Source organism: Numida meleagris, chromosome 3 (assembly GCF_002078875.1).
Source record: "Numida meleagris isolate 19003 breed g44 Domestic line chromosome 3, NumMel1.0, whole genome shotgun sequence".
Taxonomy (NCBI): domain Eukaryota; kingdom Metazoa; phylum Chordata; class Aves; order Galliformes; family Numididae; genus Numida; species Numida meleagris.
This window is the reverse complement of record NC_034411.1, coordinates 10,042,792-10,056,557: the sequence shown is the minus strand read 5'-3', so window position 1 is coordinate 10,056,557 and position 13,766 is coordinate 10,042,792. Positions and strand designations below refer to the sequence as shown.

General features: G+C 40.3%; 1 protein-coding gene across 5 annotated transcripts in view; it reads left to right on the top strand.

The window, feature by feature from the left end:
• Window positions 1-13,766, top strand: part of FSHR (follicle stimulating hormone receptor) — a 100,717-nt gene that overhangs the window by 64,423 nt on the left and 22,528 nt on the right. For 3 of the 5 annotated variants that reach the window (XM_021390910.1, XM_021390909.1, XM_021390911.1), the window contains 2 exons: window positions 9,891-9,965; window positions 10,140-10,214. In XM_021390910.1, the coding sequence (XP_021246585.1) occupies window positions 9,891-9,965; window positions 10,140-10,214 (150 nt within the window). Of the gene's footprint in view, window positions 1-3,121; window positions 3,187-9,890; window positions 9,966-10,139; window positions 10,215-13,766 lie in introns of all 5 variants that reach the window. The other 2 variants (XM_021390913.1, XM_021390912.1) reach the window with 1 other exon arrangement.

The following is a 13,766-nucleotide window of genomic DNA, read 5'->3' as shown; positions in this document are numbered from 1 at the left end:
AACATATTAACAGACCATAAAAATAAGGGGCAAATTGTGTCAGAGATTGGCAGTCACTTAGGTCACTAGAGGGAGAACTTTCTAATGGGATCCCAGCACTTGCTTAAATCCCATTCACATGAACTGTTCAGCCTCACCTTATTCCAGGTTTCATGTAGCCTTCCCACATAGGAGCGCTGATTTCAGATGTAGGGAAACTGATAAAAATATCCAACATATTTATTCTTGGTTTATGATGGTGTGAAGTTGACATCATTCCCAGCAGTGTGATCACAAGGCATCTTTCTGTCTGCAAATGTAGGAATGCTTCTGTTCTTCAGAATTTGTGAACTTGTTGATGGGTTAAAAGCTTTCTGTAGTCAGGTAAATGGCAGGAGTATCCTTAGTCATGACTACTTTTATTCACTGAAGAGTGAACGATAGCAACCATTCTTTGGGGAAGATTGTCCAGGATCCCACTCATCCTCTTATAGCCATTAGTGACTCTCAGTAGCCTTTTTAAAAATCTACAGAGCTTGCTCCAGCACTGACCTTGTCTAATCATATTGATTGTTACTAACTGAAGGCTAATTAGGAAGCAAGTTGCTATGGTAATTCTTGAGTCATACATATAAAGAGAAAATACTGCTAAAACCACTAGTGCATGGTGACTGTTATCATAGTTAAAGAAATTAAAAAATATAATTCATTCAGATTAATTCTGTAATTCAAATGAAGATACAGTATGCAACAAGGAAGTTTTTTCCTTGCTACTAGTCTTTTCTCTTTCACAATCATTTTGTTCTTTCATTTGTCTGTTTTCTGAGTTATGCATAATTTTAGGACAAAATTGAGTTTGGATTGTTTGTCCCTATCCCCAAACCTTCCTCCCACACAAAATATGTCACAACAAGCTTCCTGTGACAGGAGGATGACTCAGGGGCGGAGGATAATAGGAATCAAAACCCATAGATTTCTAGGTCATTTTTTCATATCCAGTCCGCATATGAGTGATGAATGGTTTATTTTCACATAGGTAGGTTGGTGGCTTGCATACCATGAGGTGGTGATCTCAGCCTGTAAGCTCAGGAGATGATGATTCACTACAAGGTATGACTGCTGCAGCTGGCTTTAAATCAGAAGCCTCTTTTGGCCATACTTTGAAATGGCTCTGTGACAGAGCTGGTCTCTCAGTAGGTGACTGAGCTCCACCATGGGGCACCGTGGGAAGGCTGAATTGCTTTGGCTGTGCTGTGGCTTCTTTTTGGATAGATGGAGGATTTCACTAGTTGTGTGAAACGTCTTTCCACTTTATTATTAACTAAATGTGAACCAAAGGAAAATCAAGGGCTTTCTTCCATCTATAATGGGGGTCCTTCACCCCTTCATTTGGCACCTTGCTAACCAGTCACATCAAGTACCAGGTTTAACTTTCCCAGTTAGCCTCCATTCACAGGTCTTTAAGTTCAAGAGAGAGGATCTTTCAGAGGGAAAAATGGAAATGTTCCATAATATGTGCTATTTTTGTTTTCTCATTTTCCTATGAAAATAAGATACTCTAGATTCAAAATATGCATTTTGGTTTTAGAGGGATGCAAGAAACAATATAGAACTTTCCTAGTAGTTTTTAATTTGGTATGTAACATGCACAAAGCATTCATTTAAATTTGAAAATTAAATTGCTCTCACTGGATTGCTTTTGAGTGTATACATTTCTGTGCCTCTTTGTGTATTGAGCTGTGTGGTTTGTAGAGACAACGCTTATGTCTACATAAATAGAGAAAAAAAATTCTGTACATTTTTCTTAAATGTAGAGTGCTAATGTAAATACGAGTCCAATATATTAAAGTTAATGGGCTTCCATGCCTTCTGCTTGGAGTGTTAAACCTCCTTCGGTCTCAACTAAAGCAATGATAGTAATCAGAAATCAAGAATTTCATTTTCCTTTTTTATTTATGTGTATTTCATTGACATGACTTTTCCAAATGGTAATTCTTGAGGTCTGGGAACTCTTCAGGTGTTTTTTCTTTTCACTCCCCTATCAGTAATATTCTTTCTTTTTCAAAATGCTTTGCTGAAAACAAAAATGGATTTGCCAGGTTTGTGTGGTTATGGAAACATTGTCAGTTCCAATTTGCCTGCATCAATACAGGAAGACAGAAAGAAAAATGTCATAAGTATATACTGCAGTGCTGTACAACAGAAGAAGAGACATCGCAACTTCTAAGGACAGTATCATTTCTGTATTCTTGTTGTCTCCTACTTTAAGCTGTGTGGCAAGGCAGGAGGAAACATTACTTTTCCCTTGAAGAAGGAAGATCTCTTTCAGATAAGGTTTTCTCCATCATCTCTATCACCAACTTCTATCTATGCCTGCAGCTGGAAATGAGCCAGGATAGTGTGTGGAGAAGGCTTCCCAGGGATACAGAAAAACAGGTCACTCCAGAGCACCAAGAGTGCTTTTGGGTTCTCAAGGGTTGCACTTTATTCCTATGAAGACTTCTTTGGAGGAATCAGTAGTAAAGGCTTCTCAAAGGGCTGAGTCCAGCCTGAGGACCTTCATGCCAAAGTCCCATAGCAGCAGGTGGTTGCAGGAAGCCTTTTTTTGTCTGGAGTTTCTACAGGCTTGGGGTTACACAGCATAGTTATGGCAGAAATCCTTCGTAAGGTTTGTGAGCAACTTCCTTGTAAATGGAGTTAGATGTGCAGAAAGGCTACTGCTTATTGATAATAGTGAGTAAGCACCATCATGTGGCTAAGGGTCTATTATTTGTATTGCTTTTATCGGAGTATTCTGTACATACACAAACAAACATTGAAATACCTTAATATACCAGATTTTCACATTAGGTTTATGACATATTATCTTTCCACTATTAAGTCTTTCTTACCTGTGTATAGCCTTGTAGTGTTTGCAAGTGAAGAGGGTTATTTATGTCAGGGAAATCCAAGTGGAAGCATGTAATTTTCCCCAGTGGAAAGGTTTAATGGTACAGATCTGGTCAGTTATTTGTCAAATAAGACTTCAGATTTATTGAATCAGGTTCCTTTTTGCTGCTCTTAACTGCTTGGAAAAAAAAAATAGGAATTGAATGTAATTCCAGTTTTTGTATATTGTGTCATCTCTACCATCTTTCAATAGAGAATCTGCAGATCTGGATGTAATGGTGATTTTTTTCTACTTTTATGGAACAGTGTCACAATCAGGTAAGTAATTCTCACTCCTCTCTTGTTTTATAAAGCTTTTAACTCAGTAGCCGCTTGCTGGTGTTTGCATTCTCTGTTGCATTGTGTTACAAAGAGAAGTTTTGATTTAACTTTGGAAGCATAAAAGATCCCTTCCCTAAGTAGGTTATATCTGAGTGCCTCAATCAAGTACATATTTATGCAGTAGGGTCTTGGCTGAGTCTAGAGCTAAAGCTCAGGAATAAGAGTTTGTAGGGTCAAGGCCTCCCTTAGAAGGAAAGCATAAGGATAGTAAGTAGTTTTTTATGAAAGGAATAAATGAATGCAAACAGAAAAGGAGACAGAAGGAAATCTCTGTGCTGGAAAAAGATATTCTGCAGGGATTGTGTAACATTGACTAAGGGACAACTAAATCCCTTCAGGAAGCCATTTGAAAGATGTAGCCGGATGGTGATAGCAGCTGGAAGATAATGTCTGTATTCATAATTGAATTTCACATTAGACAATGCAAATATCTTGCTCATGATGGATCAAGTCAGGAGGGTTTACTTTCATTGAAGTGAGTGTGACATACTGCATGATGTGCCCTGGTGGATGTTCAGAGTCCTCTTATAAGGCTTGGGAACATTTTTAACTGAGGAGTAAGAGTATTTCTTCTTACAATTCTTCCCTCCGATCTACCAAGTTTATTTGTACATATCTGAGGCACTTACTATTGTGAATTGCCCCATTTCTGTAATGCACTGGAGTTAGTAATGAACAGTTCTCCAGAGGCATCTGTTGTGTGTGTGCGTTTACATAAAACACTTCAGAACTCTCTCTTAAAGTGTGTGGGAGCGTCTTCTTCAATATGGTCTCTTTGGAAAGGCTGTCACTTGACTCAGGGTCCTGGAAGCCAAAGTCCAGGACAATCTGCCTATTGATATTTGCTCAAAATGAGTTTGAGGTCAGGCAGGAGTCTGTCTTCTAAGGAGCAGGGTTTCAAGTTTCCTCATTCAGGCACTGTCCTAAGTGATTATCCCTGGTGTAACTCTCTCATCTGCCCAGGTCATTCTCAGTAAAACTATTCATCATTAATTGACTACCAAAGCCAGGAAAGAAGCAGTAAAAGATAAGTGGCAATAAACTCTGCTAGCCCATTTCCATGAAAGGAGTTACGAGGCGGGCATAATGCTTGTCAGCATCTCTGAAGAAGGAGGACCCTTTCTCAGCTGAACAACCACTTTCTTTACCACCTGATCTCAAGAGCCACTGGAGCTCATTGCATTTGAGAAAGACATGCCACTGCTAGTGTGGGTGCTTTTGTTTTAGAGGAATCTTTCTGCCTTCCCTACATCCTTCATAGTTAAAGGGAAAATTTAGTGATTTTACCACTGTCCTCAAAGCAGCTGGGTTGTCAGTCAACAGGTACACCTGCCCCAGTGTCTGTGCAGCACCAGGATACAAACCTCTTTCTGTGGGCTGCCTGTATATGTTAGGGATGACAGAGAACTGTGGCTCATCTCCTCCGGAGGTGGTCCAGGCAGGGCCCCTGTCTCTTTTTAACTGTTTCAAGATATAAGACTGTCCAAATATATACTGAAGGTCTCATATGAAACTTAAATCTCAACACCTTTGTGAATATTGTTCATTAGGTACTTTTGCTTTATAGCTGCTATTCAGCCATTTTCCCTGTAGCTTGCACCTTCCAAAACTGCACACGTGGCCACTGTAACTCCCAGTCCACAGCAAGCAGAGTCACATCAGCATTTCTCTATTCAGAGAATCTGGAACTGCTTACTCAAAAGAGAAGTGGAGATTTGGAGTTTAATTTTAGACCAATAAAGCAGCCATAGGATTGCAAATATCCATCCAGCATGTGTACTTCTGACTTCACACTCTGGAGCCTGCTTTTCTGCTGAAAGCTGCCATTTCTTTCCTCCAAAGACCTGGTCATGATTTGTTTGACTTACAAGGCTTTGTGCATTTTCAGTTTTACCGGCAATAAACCAAAATTAGTATAAGACATCCCCTCAGTTCTACAGTACGAGGAGATAGCTATCCCCTCAAACTGTACTCATTATAAAATCAATTCTTATAACGATGTGGCTTCTGTAGCTGTGTTTGGTTGTTATCAGCTGCAATTCTGCAGACTAATCGCATGCTTTTTCAGATTAGAGAGACCGGTGTAATACTGTTACATGGACAATTAATTTAATGCAACCCAACTCTCAAAAGACTTTCATCTGGATTGCTGGCATGGTGCTAAAGTACTGATAGAAATAAAAAAAACCTTTGCTTCAGTCTGCTGTGCGGAAATTTGCATTATATTTCCCATGCCTGAATTGATTTATTTGAGAGTATGACGCCATGCCCTTTGGAGAAGGCAGGAAGACACAGTACTGGTGCCTCCTGATAACCTCCTTCAAAGACTCAGGTATACGCTATTTTGCTCCAAGTGTGAAATCAGTATTAATACTCAGCTGGTGAAATGGGTATCCCACTTATTCAGGTCAGTACAATGTGCATGTGTATCTTCAGAGAAGTAAGGAGATGATGAGGAGAGTCGGTGTTTGAATCCATTTTTGAAATGCCAATAACTTTTAAGATATATTAGCCTGTAACTGCCTGGTGGTCAATGAATCATGGTAGGGAGACAAGTTTTTCATGCTCACAAGGAAAGTGGCATGAGAAAGTATCAAGCATCTATTTTTAAAAGGTCAAAAGCCTCCAATATTTTTAAGAAAAATAGGTTTTCTTTTGTAACCTGCTTAAATCAGTGTAGTAGCATTTTGCTGTCACTGTGCTGGGAAATTTTCCAAAGGAGATTCCAGACTAGCCTGTTTCTGATCAGACCAAAATAAATAAGAGCTCTTCAGTCTTCTGCATCAAGACTGGCATACCAGTGCTGGGTGCTTAATTTTTTGGTTCAGACTTAGTGGAGGCTGTTCCTAGCAGGCTCACCCAATGGATCCTGGGTGGGATCCATTGCTGTAGTACAGAGTGCCCAGGAAGGCCACCAGCACTGAGAAGTAGTACCTGGTACCTTCAGTATCACTGGTCATTGAAGGCGTCAGTAGGCTGAATAAAGTTCTGAAGAATTCACAGGAAATCAGCAAACGAACTCTCAAAGGCCAAAATGCACATCTGTGGTGTATCACAGGAAGTATAAGGTGAACACGTCATGGGTATAGCCAGTGCACGTGCCTGCTCTGGATCAGAATTTAAGGAAAACTGCAGCTGTTTGCAGGGAGTGGGTCACACCCAGCACTGCAGAGGAGGGTGCTGTGGCTGGAGAGAGGGGAAATTCCCCTTTAACACTGTGTGCCACGTAAATGCAAGCAAACAAGCACTCAGAAAACCTTGATCCATAGGGCTGCCCACTCTGCTAGTCTGTCAACAGGGAGGTGAAATGCAGAAATCCACAAATCCTAAATCATGCAGCTGAGCTCATCAGTCAGGCACCCGTTACCCTGTCATTGACTGCTCTGCTATTGATATTATAAGGTCATTGTGCTCGAGTGCGGATGTCACCACGCACTGTGTAAAGGACTCCTGCTGTGATCTGCCTCTAAGCTGGTACTCTGCCATGAGTGCACTTCTTATAGCAGTTTCCACGTCATGATCTGTGTTAAACCTCTTCCTCTCCAGAACCACAGAGTCACAGAACAGCCCAGGCTGGAAGAAACCTCAGAAGATCATAGAGTCAAATCTTTTGTGGGAAAAGGGAGCCCAGTTGAGGTTATCTAGTACCATGTCCAACTGCATGTTGAAAACCTCCACAACATCCCTGAGGAGGTTGTCCCAGTGATGGGTTGTTCTCACTGTAAAAATGTATTTCTTATATCAAAATGAAACTCAATTTGTACTCATAGCCCCTTCACTTCTCTGTGTGGCTCCTCATGAAGAGAGAGCCTCGGCTCCCTCTATAGCCGCTGCTTCAGTACTGCAATACTCTGATGAGGTTTCCCCAGGGCTTTCTCTTCTGCAGGGTGAAAAGTCCCAGCTCCATCAGTCTTTCCTCAGAGGGCAGCTTCTCCAGTCCTACAATCGCCTTTATGGCCCTCTCCAGTCTGCCTGCATCATTTTTGAATTGTGGGGACCTAGACTGGACACAGTACTCTCAGTGTGACCTAACAAGTACTGAAACTAAGCTCGAGCAGATGCTTAAGCATTGTGCCGTACTGAGGTCTCAGTGGGTGCTTTGGGGTTTGGGGGGTGCTTGTTTTATTTTTTTTTAAGAAATTGCTTCTGATTGTCTTATGTAGCATCTGTTCAAAGGCTTGCATGTACTAGAAATTACTCTCAAATGGCTGTCTAGATTTGCTGTGGTAGCTAGCACTGGAGCTGACAGTATCATTCATTACAGACAAACAGTGTAAGAACAGTCCCATCTTCTGTTGTGGTGACATATAATAAGATACGCATTATGAGTAATCCTCTGTTGATGTGTATTTATACTGTAAGATAAATCTCGTACACAAATACTGGCCAGCAATCCCCTTTTTCTGTTTGTAGTTCCCCCTGCAGGCATTATTTGCTCCCCTCTAGAGAGGATCTGACTCTTCTGAGTTGGTCATTTGGCATTCTTTGGGTTTTTGATGAGCGGGGTATGCATTTATCACTCTTTACCAAGGAGTAAATTGTTCTCAGAAATCATGCAGACAAAATGCAGAGCAGTGCTGCTCCTTGCTTACAGTGTGTGACTGCTCTCCTAAACTGAGTCATTCTTTATATCTCCTTCTTACCTGAGTGACAGCTTGTAACAGGTACATGGAGACGAAAAGGCCAAAAATAGTGATGGCCTTCTGTTAGAAAACAGCACTTCCACTCTGGGAAAATGCTCAGAAGCCTGATTCCTTCCTGAAGAGCTCCAACTGTAGCGAATGATGACGAGTAATCGATCACCAATAGGGTTTCCTGAAGGAACTTTAGCAGAGGATGCAAGGTTCATCACTAATTCCTTGTCATTTTCACTCACCCCTGCAGCCCCCTGAGCAGAGACAACAAAGCCAGACACTTGGAGGATTGCTGGCTTCTAGCAGCGAGATGGGTTACCTCCTTGCTCCCTGTCAGAGGATCATAACCACAATGGCTGCAGCAGTGGCTTGCCATTATCCAAGTTGTTCCAGCATTAGCTAGCAGATTGGATCATAAAAAATTATAACCCCTGACAGTGCTATCTTTCATGAGAGGTCACTACTATACTGTGGTTTCTAAATAAACTCTTTTTTTTGCCTATATAAGGCCAACAAATTTGTAGCATTTAGTCCTGCGCTGTTTTGTGGTGTGCAATCTCTTCTGACTAAATGGAATTTTTGGTACTAAATGCTTTTTTGTGTTTTTATTTCCTATGATTCCTTTTCCTAAAAAGCCTATTTTTTTATTTTACTCTATAACTTGTAATACATTATTTTGAAAGAAAGCAGGAAAAGAGCAAAAGGTCTTTCCAAAATATTTTGGTGGAGGCTCATGAGTTAATTCACTGTGGTGCAGCGCAGCAAAGGCAGCCCCAGATCTCTCTACAGTGAGCGAGGACCTTGGGAACCTGAGCCCTTGCTCTCCCAGGGTCTAGCTGCATGAGACTAGAACAAGTCACTGCTCATTTAGCACCTGTTTCTACTGCTTCCCTTTGTCTGCTTTGGTGGGAAGCTTTCCAGGACAGCACCCCTTACAATGGCTGTGTAATTTATGTAGAGTGGGGGAAACCAGTTGAAGCATTTTGTTATTGCTCATAGATAAAGAGGGGTTTGTTCACGTGTGAGCTGCTGCTTCAGCACTGTTAAACAAATCTGCCTCCCATCATGGTGTGCTACAAGTCACTCCTCTACCTCTTCTACTTTTATTTGCTTATTCTCCAGTTAGCAGAGCAGAAATCAAGGCTTCTTCTCTAATAGCCTTGAGATACAGAGGGGGAACTACTTGTTAAAATAGAAAATGCTAAGACACTGAGTTGGTTTTTTAAAGCAGAAAAGGTCAGATGAACAACTTACATTTTTTTGCAAGGCTGTTGCTGTCTTTAACAGGCAGGTGATTTGCCAGGTACGGTTCAGTTGTTACTCAAGAGAAAGTAGAATACTTTTTAAATTACTTGCAGTAATCTTTGTGATTATTTTTTAAACATTGACTGTGTACCCAGATGATTATAATATAATCCATTATTTTACCTTAGGCCTGTTTGAATCTATTTGCAGCTATCATATTTTCTAAAGAAAAGATGCCCAAGAGCAAGTGATAACCACTTTACAATCTGTTTATCCAAGGTTTCATTCCAAAGATGTCCACAGCTATATTAACAGAAAAAATCCAACAGACCGTCTCAGTATCATCAAGTTACACCTGCATTCCAGTTTTTACTTCCTATAGCTGATCTTAGGCCGGGAAGTAGCATTTTTGCACCATTTCAAAAAACGGCCATGGTGAATCTTTTGGCATAATCATTCTTACTCCAACTTTCCTGATCTCTGACAGCATAAGGGTTGTAATCAGGATGGGTTGCAAAGCAACAATTCCCTCTGACTTACCAGGAGGCTCAGGAGATATACAGTTCTGGACTGCCTTAGTTTCCCTTTGGTGGCAGTTCCTAGGCATTTCTGAGGTCTGTTTTCTTATCTGATGTCTACCTCATTTTTAAAACTGCTCTGTAATCTAGGAACAAGTGCCTTCTGAATTTTTCACTTTTCCATTCTCCGCCTCACCTTTTTACTGAAAGCTTGAAATATCTTGATTTCTCAATTATTTTTCAGAGAGATCTCACAGAATGATGCCTTGGAGATCATAGAAGCAAATGTGTTTTCCAACCTTCCCAAACTACACGAAATGTAAGTAACGATCAATCTAAATTCAAAGGAGACTATTTTAGGCAAGTGTCAAAGACTTAGCAGTTTGGTTCGTGTAAGTTCTGTGCAGCTACACATATCGTAGGATGCAACCACAGATATTTTAAGATCGATATATTGACGTATTTCCTCTGATGTTTCATTTTCCCATTGCAGAAGAATTGAGAAGGCCAACAACCTCATGAAGATTGATCAAGACGCCTTCCAACACCTGCCAAGCCTCAGATATTTGTAAGACTTTTTGCTCTTTGGAAGCACTATAATAATTTTAAATTATATGTATGTGTTTTTATCCAAGCTGTGCTGAGCAATTCACTCTTAAGATAGGATAATGCTCACTCTTCCCTCACTAATTGCCTTTTGATGATCCACATTTTTGTACTTGACTTCGTATATTGTCTTCAGAAAAGCTGAAGGTAATATTCTCTATGGAGAATCCATGGAGATTCTACAGTGATCTCCAAACACAAACTCTTTGAGCTTTTCTAAGCAACATGTTGAAACTGAGTGATGAGAAAAGGATTGATGCCTGTATTCATGGCTATAAAAGCAGGTCTTGGTTGAAATCCCTCCCAAGAACTTTAGGACAAAATCTCATCTGTCTTTGCCATGACTGTCTCCTGTTAAACTTTGCCCACATGATCTTAAGCATTCAAATTCTTTTTCTTTAGGAATGACAGTGCTATAGCAATGGTTTTCATTAACATTGGGTGTGAGAAGATTAAAACCTTAGAATGCAAATGCATTGGTGCATGCTATAAATTTATTTTATTAGACAGCTTCATCAAGAATGCAATTTGCCCAACTGTGGTTGCCATATCAGATCCCATGGGGTTGCCATCAAAATTCAGTGATAACTGAATCCATCCTTAAAATAAACTGCTACTCAAAAATATTTTCACAGCTCTTAGTGCATTATCCTAACATGACTAATGGTAGATCCTCTGCTATGTATTAAAACCCAAATGCAGTCCAATGAAATCTGTTTAGCAGTAATTGTTTTTAATGACCTTAGCTCCCACAGTGCTCTTTACTGAAAAATGGCACATATACCAAGCAGGATATTTTCTTGATTTTTCTAACGTCCATCCTGCTGAGCTCATACACCCAACTGTCTTCCTTGATCATACAATAAGCTTCACTGATCACAATTTATACATTTGAGTATATAAGTGCTTAGTTTTCTGACTAGCAGTGGTCCAATAAACATGAGTGTTTCTAGACTCCAAAAATCACTTGTGTCTGATAGGTTCTGGGCTCAGAAATACTTAGAGGCACTGGTTTGAATTTGAACTTGAAGATTCAAGATTTAATATTCGGACTTTAAAAGATACAGTTTATTTAATGGTACACAAGTTGCTAGAGTTAAAACCATCTATAAATCTGAACATGTGATTAGATTTGCACGATTGTCTCTCTACATAGTATTTGGACCAGTATCTCCTTCACCAAATTCATGAGACTCTTTGAAAATCTTTAACTTTTGTATGAGTGCAACTGCAAGATTACACTCATGCAGATTTTCTATTAGTAGTAGAGAAATAAAACTTAAAGTTTGCATTGTCGCAAGAAGAAACCTTGTGCCTTTTTCCTTTGGTTTCAAGCATACTGACCAAAATTTGATGTGAATGATTCTAACTCCTCAGCTCATTGAAATTATAATCACCGGTGTGGATTTTGTCCAGCTGAGGATCTAGTTTGCCACTCCTGATGATTTATAGCAGTTTCAAGTTTCTTATCCCAATGATATTCCTTCACATTTTATATTTTGCAATAGGGTGTTGTAAAGTTTAGACATATGGGATTTTTTATCCTCATCAGAAATGAAATGTTGTTCATTGCTGTTGATTAGTGTAAAATAGCACTATGAGCATTTTTACGAAAACCACTCTAGTGAGAAACATGCTCCCTCTTTTGAACATTTATCATTCCATACTCCTGTACACCCTGACTCAAATGTTTAGAGATATTTTTTTGTATAAAAATTCAGCTGCAGTAGCTCTACTGTGACCTCTAGAAGCAACAGATTAAAAAGACAGAGGATTGCTTGTCTAACTGGCCATGGCCCTCACTTACCCTTTAGCCAGTTTTACTCAAGGTTTTCCAGGGCAGGCTTTTCCAGAAACACAGTGATTTGGTGACTAGAAAATTTCTTCTGGTTTTATTCACAGCCACTTCTTTCAAGTTTATTTTAATTCCAAACCTTTCCTCCAATCTAAATTGGTAAAATCCACCTTTGATGTTTACTCGATTAACAGATTTATATTGTATCCCCTTTGTGTCCTTATTTTATGAGGTAAAAAAGGCCCTTTCAAGACTGTAAACAGTACAAAAGATGTAGACACTATGATCCCTGGAGTATGAACTGCTGAATGTACCCTTCATGCTAACGATAAGATTGGAGGTAGCTCCATTGTGGGTATAAATTGTTGTCACATCATTGGCTCTGGTGAAGCTACATCAATTAACATCTCAGGGATTTGGTCAAAACAGTTTTTTTGAAACAGATTTTCAGCAGTATTTGAACTGTGTTCCCTGACAGAAAAGGGCAGATGTGGCTGAATTAATAGGGCAGGAACCTGCTGGACTTGAAGTTCACTCTCAGATGCCCAGGCACAGGAGGACAATCCCTGGACGTGCAGGGACTCCCATCTTGTGCCACATTATCCACATCAGCCATGCAGATGGGTCTTGACAGAGCTATGCCACCCATTTGTTACTCTAAGGAACAGCAGTCTGGAGGTGCCTACAGCTAGATCTGTGAACGGTAACAGGTTGAACACTGAGAAGTCATTTCTGAAGAATTGACTGCTATGTTCCTTTGCCTGCCCTGAAATACTGGGGATGTTCCCTTTTCAGCTCATCCTGCCTGTGTTACTGGAGCAGAATGTGAAGTCTCTGTAGGAGTCTTCCAATGAGCTGGGTGTGATGCTGAGTTATGTTGTACTCACATCACTCTCTACATACAGTCACTAAAGCAGGGGTCTTGAGTCCATGCCCACTGCTGAGCTGGTTGTTGTTTCTTCTGAGGGCAGCAGCCTGGCAGCGTATGGGATGTGCAGTTTCATTCCTCATGACAGTGCCACAACTGTGATGGAACTGCTAAAATGCAGTTCAGAAAATACTGCAGAGAGAAATAAGTATTTACCAGCAGTCTTCAGGGAAAAAAAAAAAATAAAGGAAAAAAAAAGAAGTAGTTGATACAAATTAATCAGTGTTAATGCCTGAGATGGAGGCCGGACATCATAGCCCATGAGTTTAATGACCTTTGCAGTGGTTGCTTGCAAGGCTTTCTCTGTGCTGCTTCAGAAATGCTTGCTTAGCCACTAGATCTTATTTATGGGCAGGCAAGAAGCTCTGGCTAACGTTGTCAGCCCTCTCGTCAGCTTTATGGTCTCATTACGGCCACTGGCTGTTGAACATTAATACTCTTTTATCTGTGCCAACTTGAGTACAGATACATTTTCCACTCACCTCACTCACTTTGCCTCTCGCATCATCACTAGCGGTACGGCAAAAATGCTATGGAGAGAAAAATACTTTAAGAAGACAATGCTGGGATTTCTTAAGCCTTCTAGAAAAACGCAACCTAAACTTCCTTGCCAGTCGTTTAGAAGCCATGGAGAGGGTTGTTAATTGGTCGTCTTGGATACACGCCAAAGAGACAGACTGCTTCAAAATGGTAACTTGTTGACCTTTTCATCGGTACAAGATTATTTGTCTGGCTCTCACTAGGGAGAGCTGTGGCATTGTCTCTTTAATAATGCAGTGATGACTTTTCAA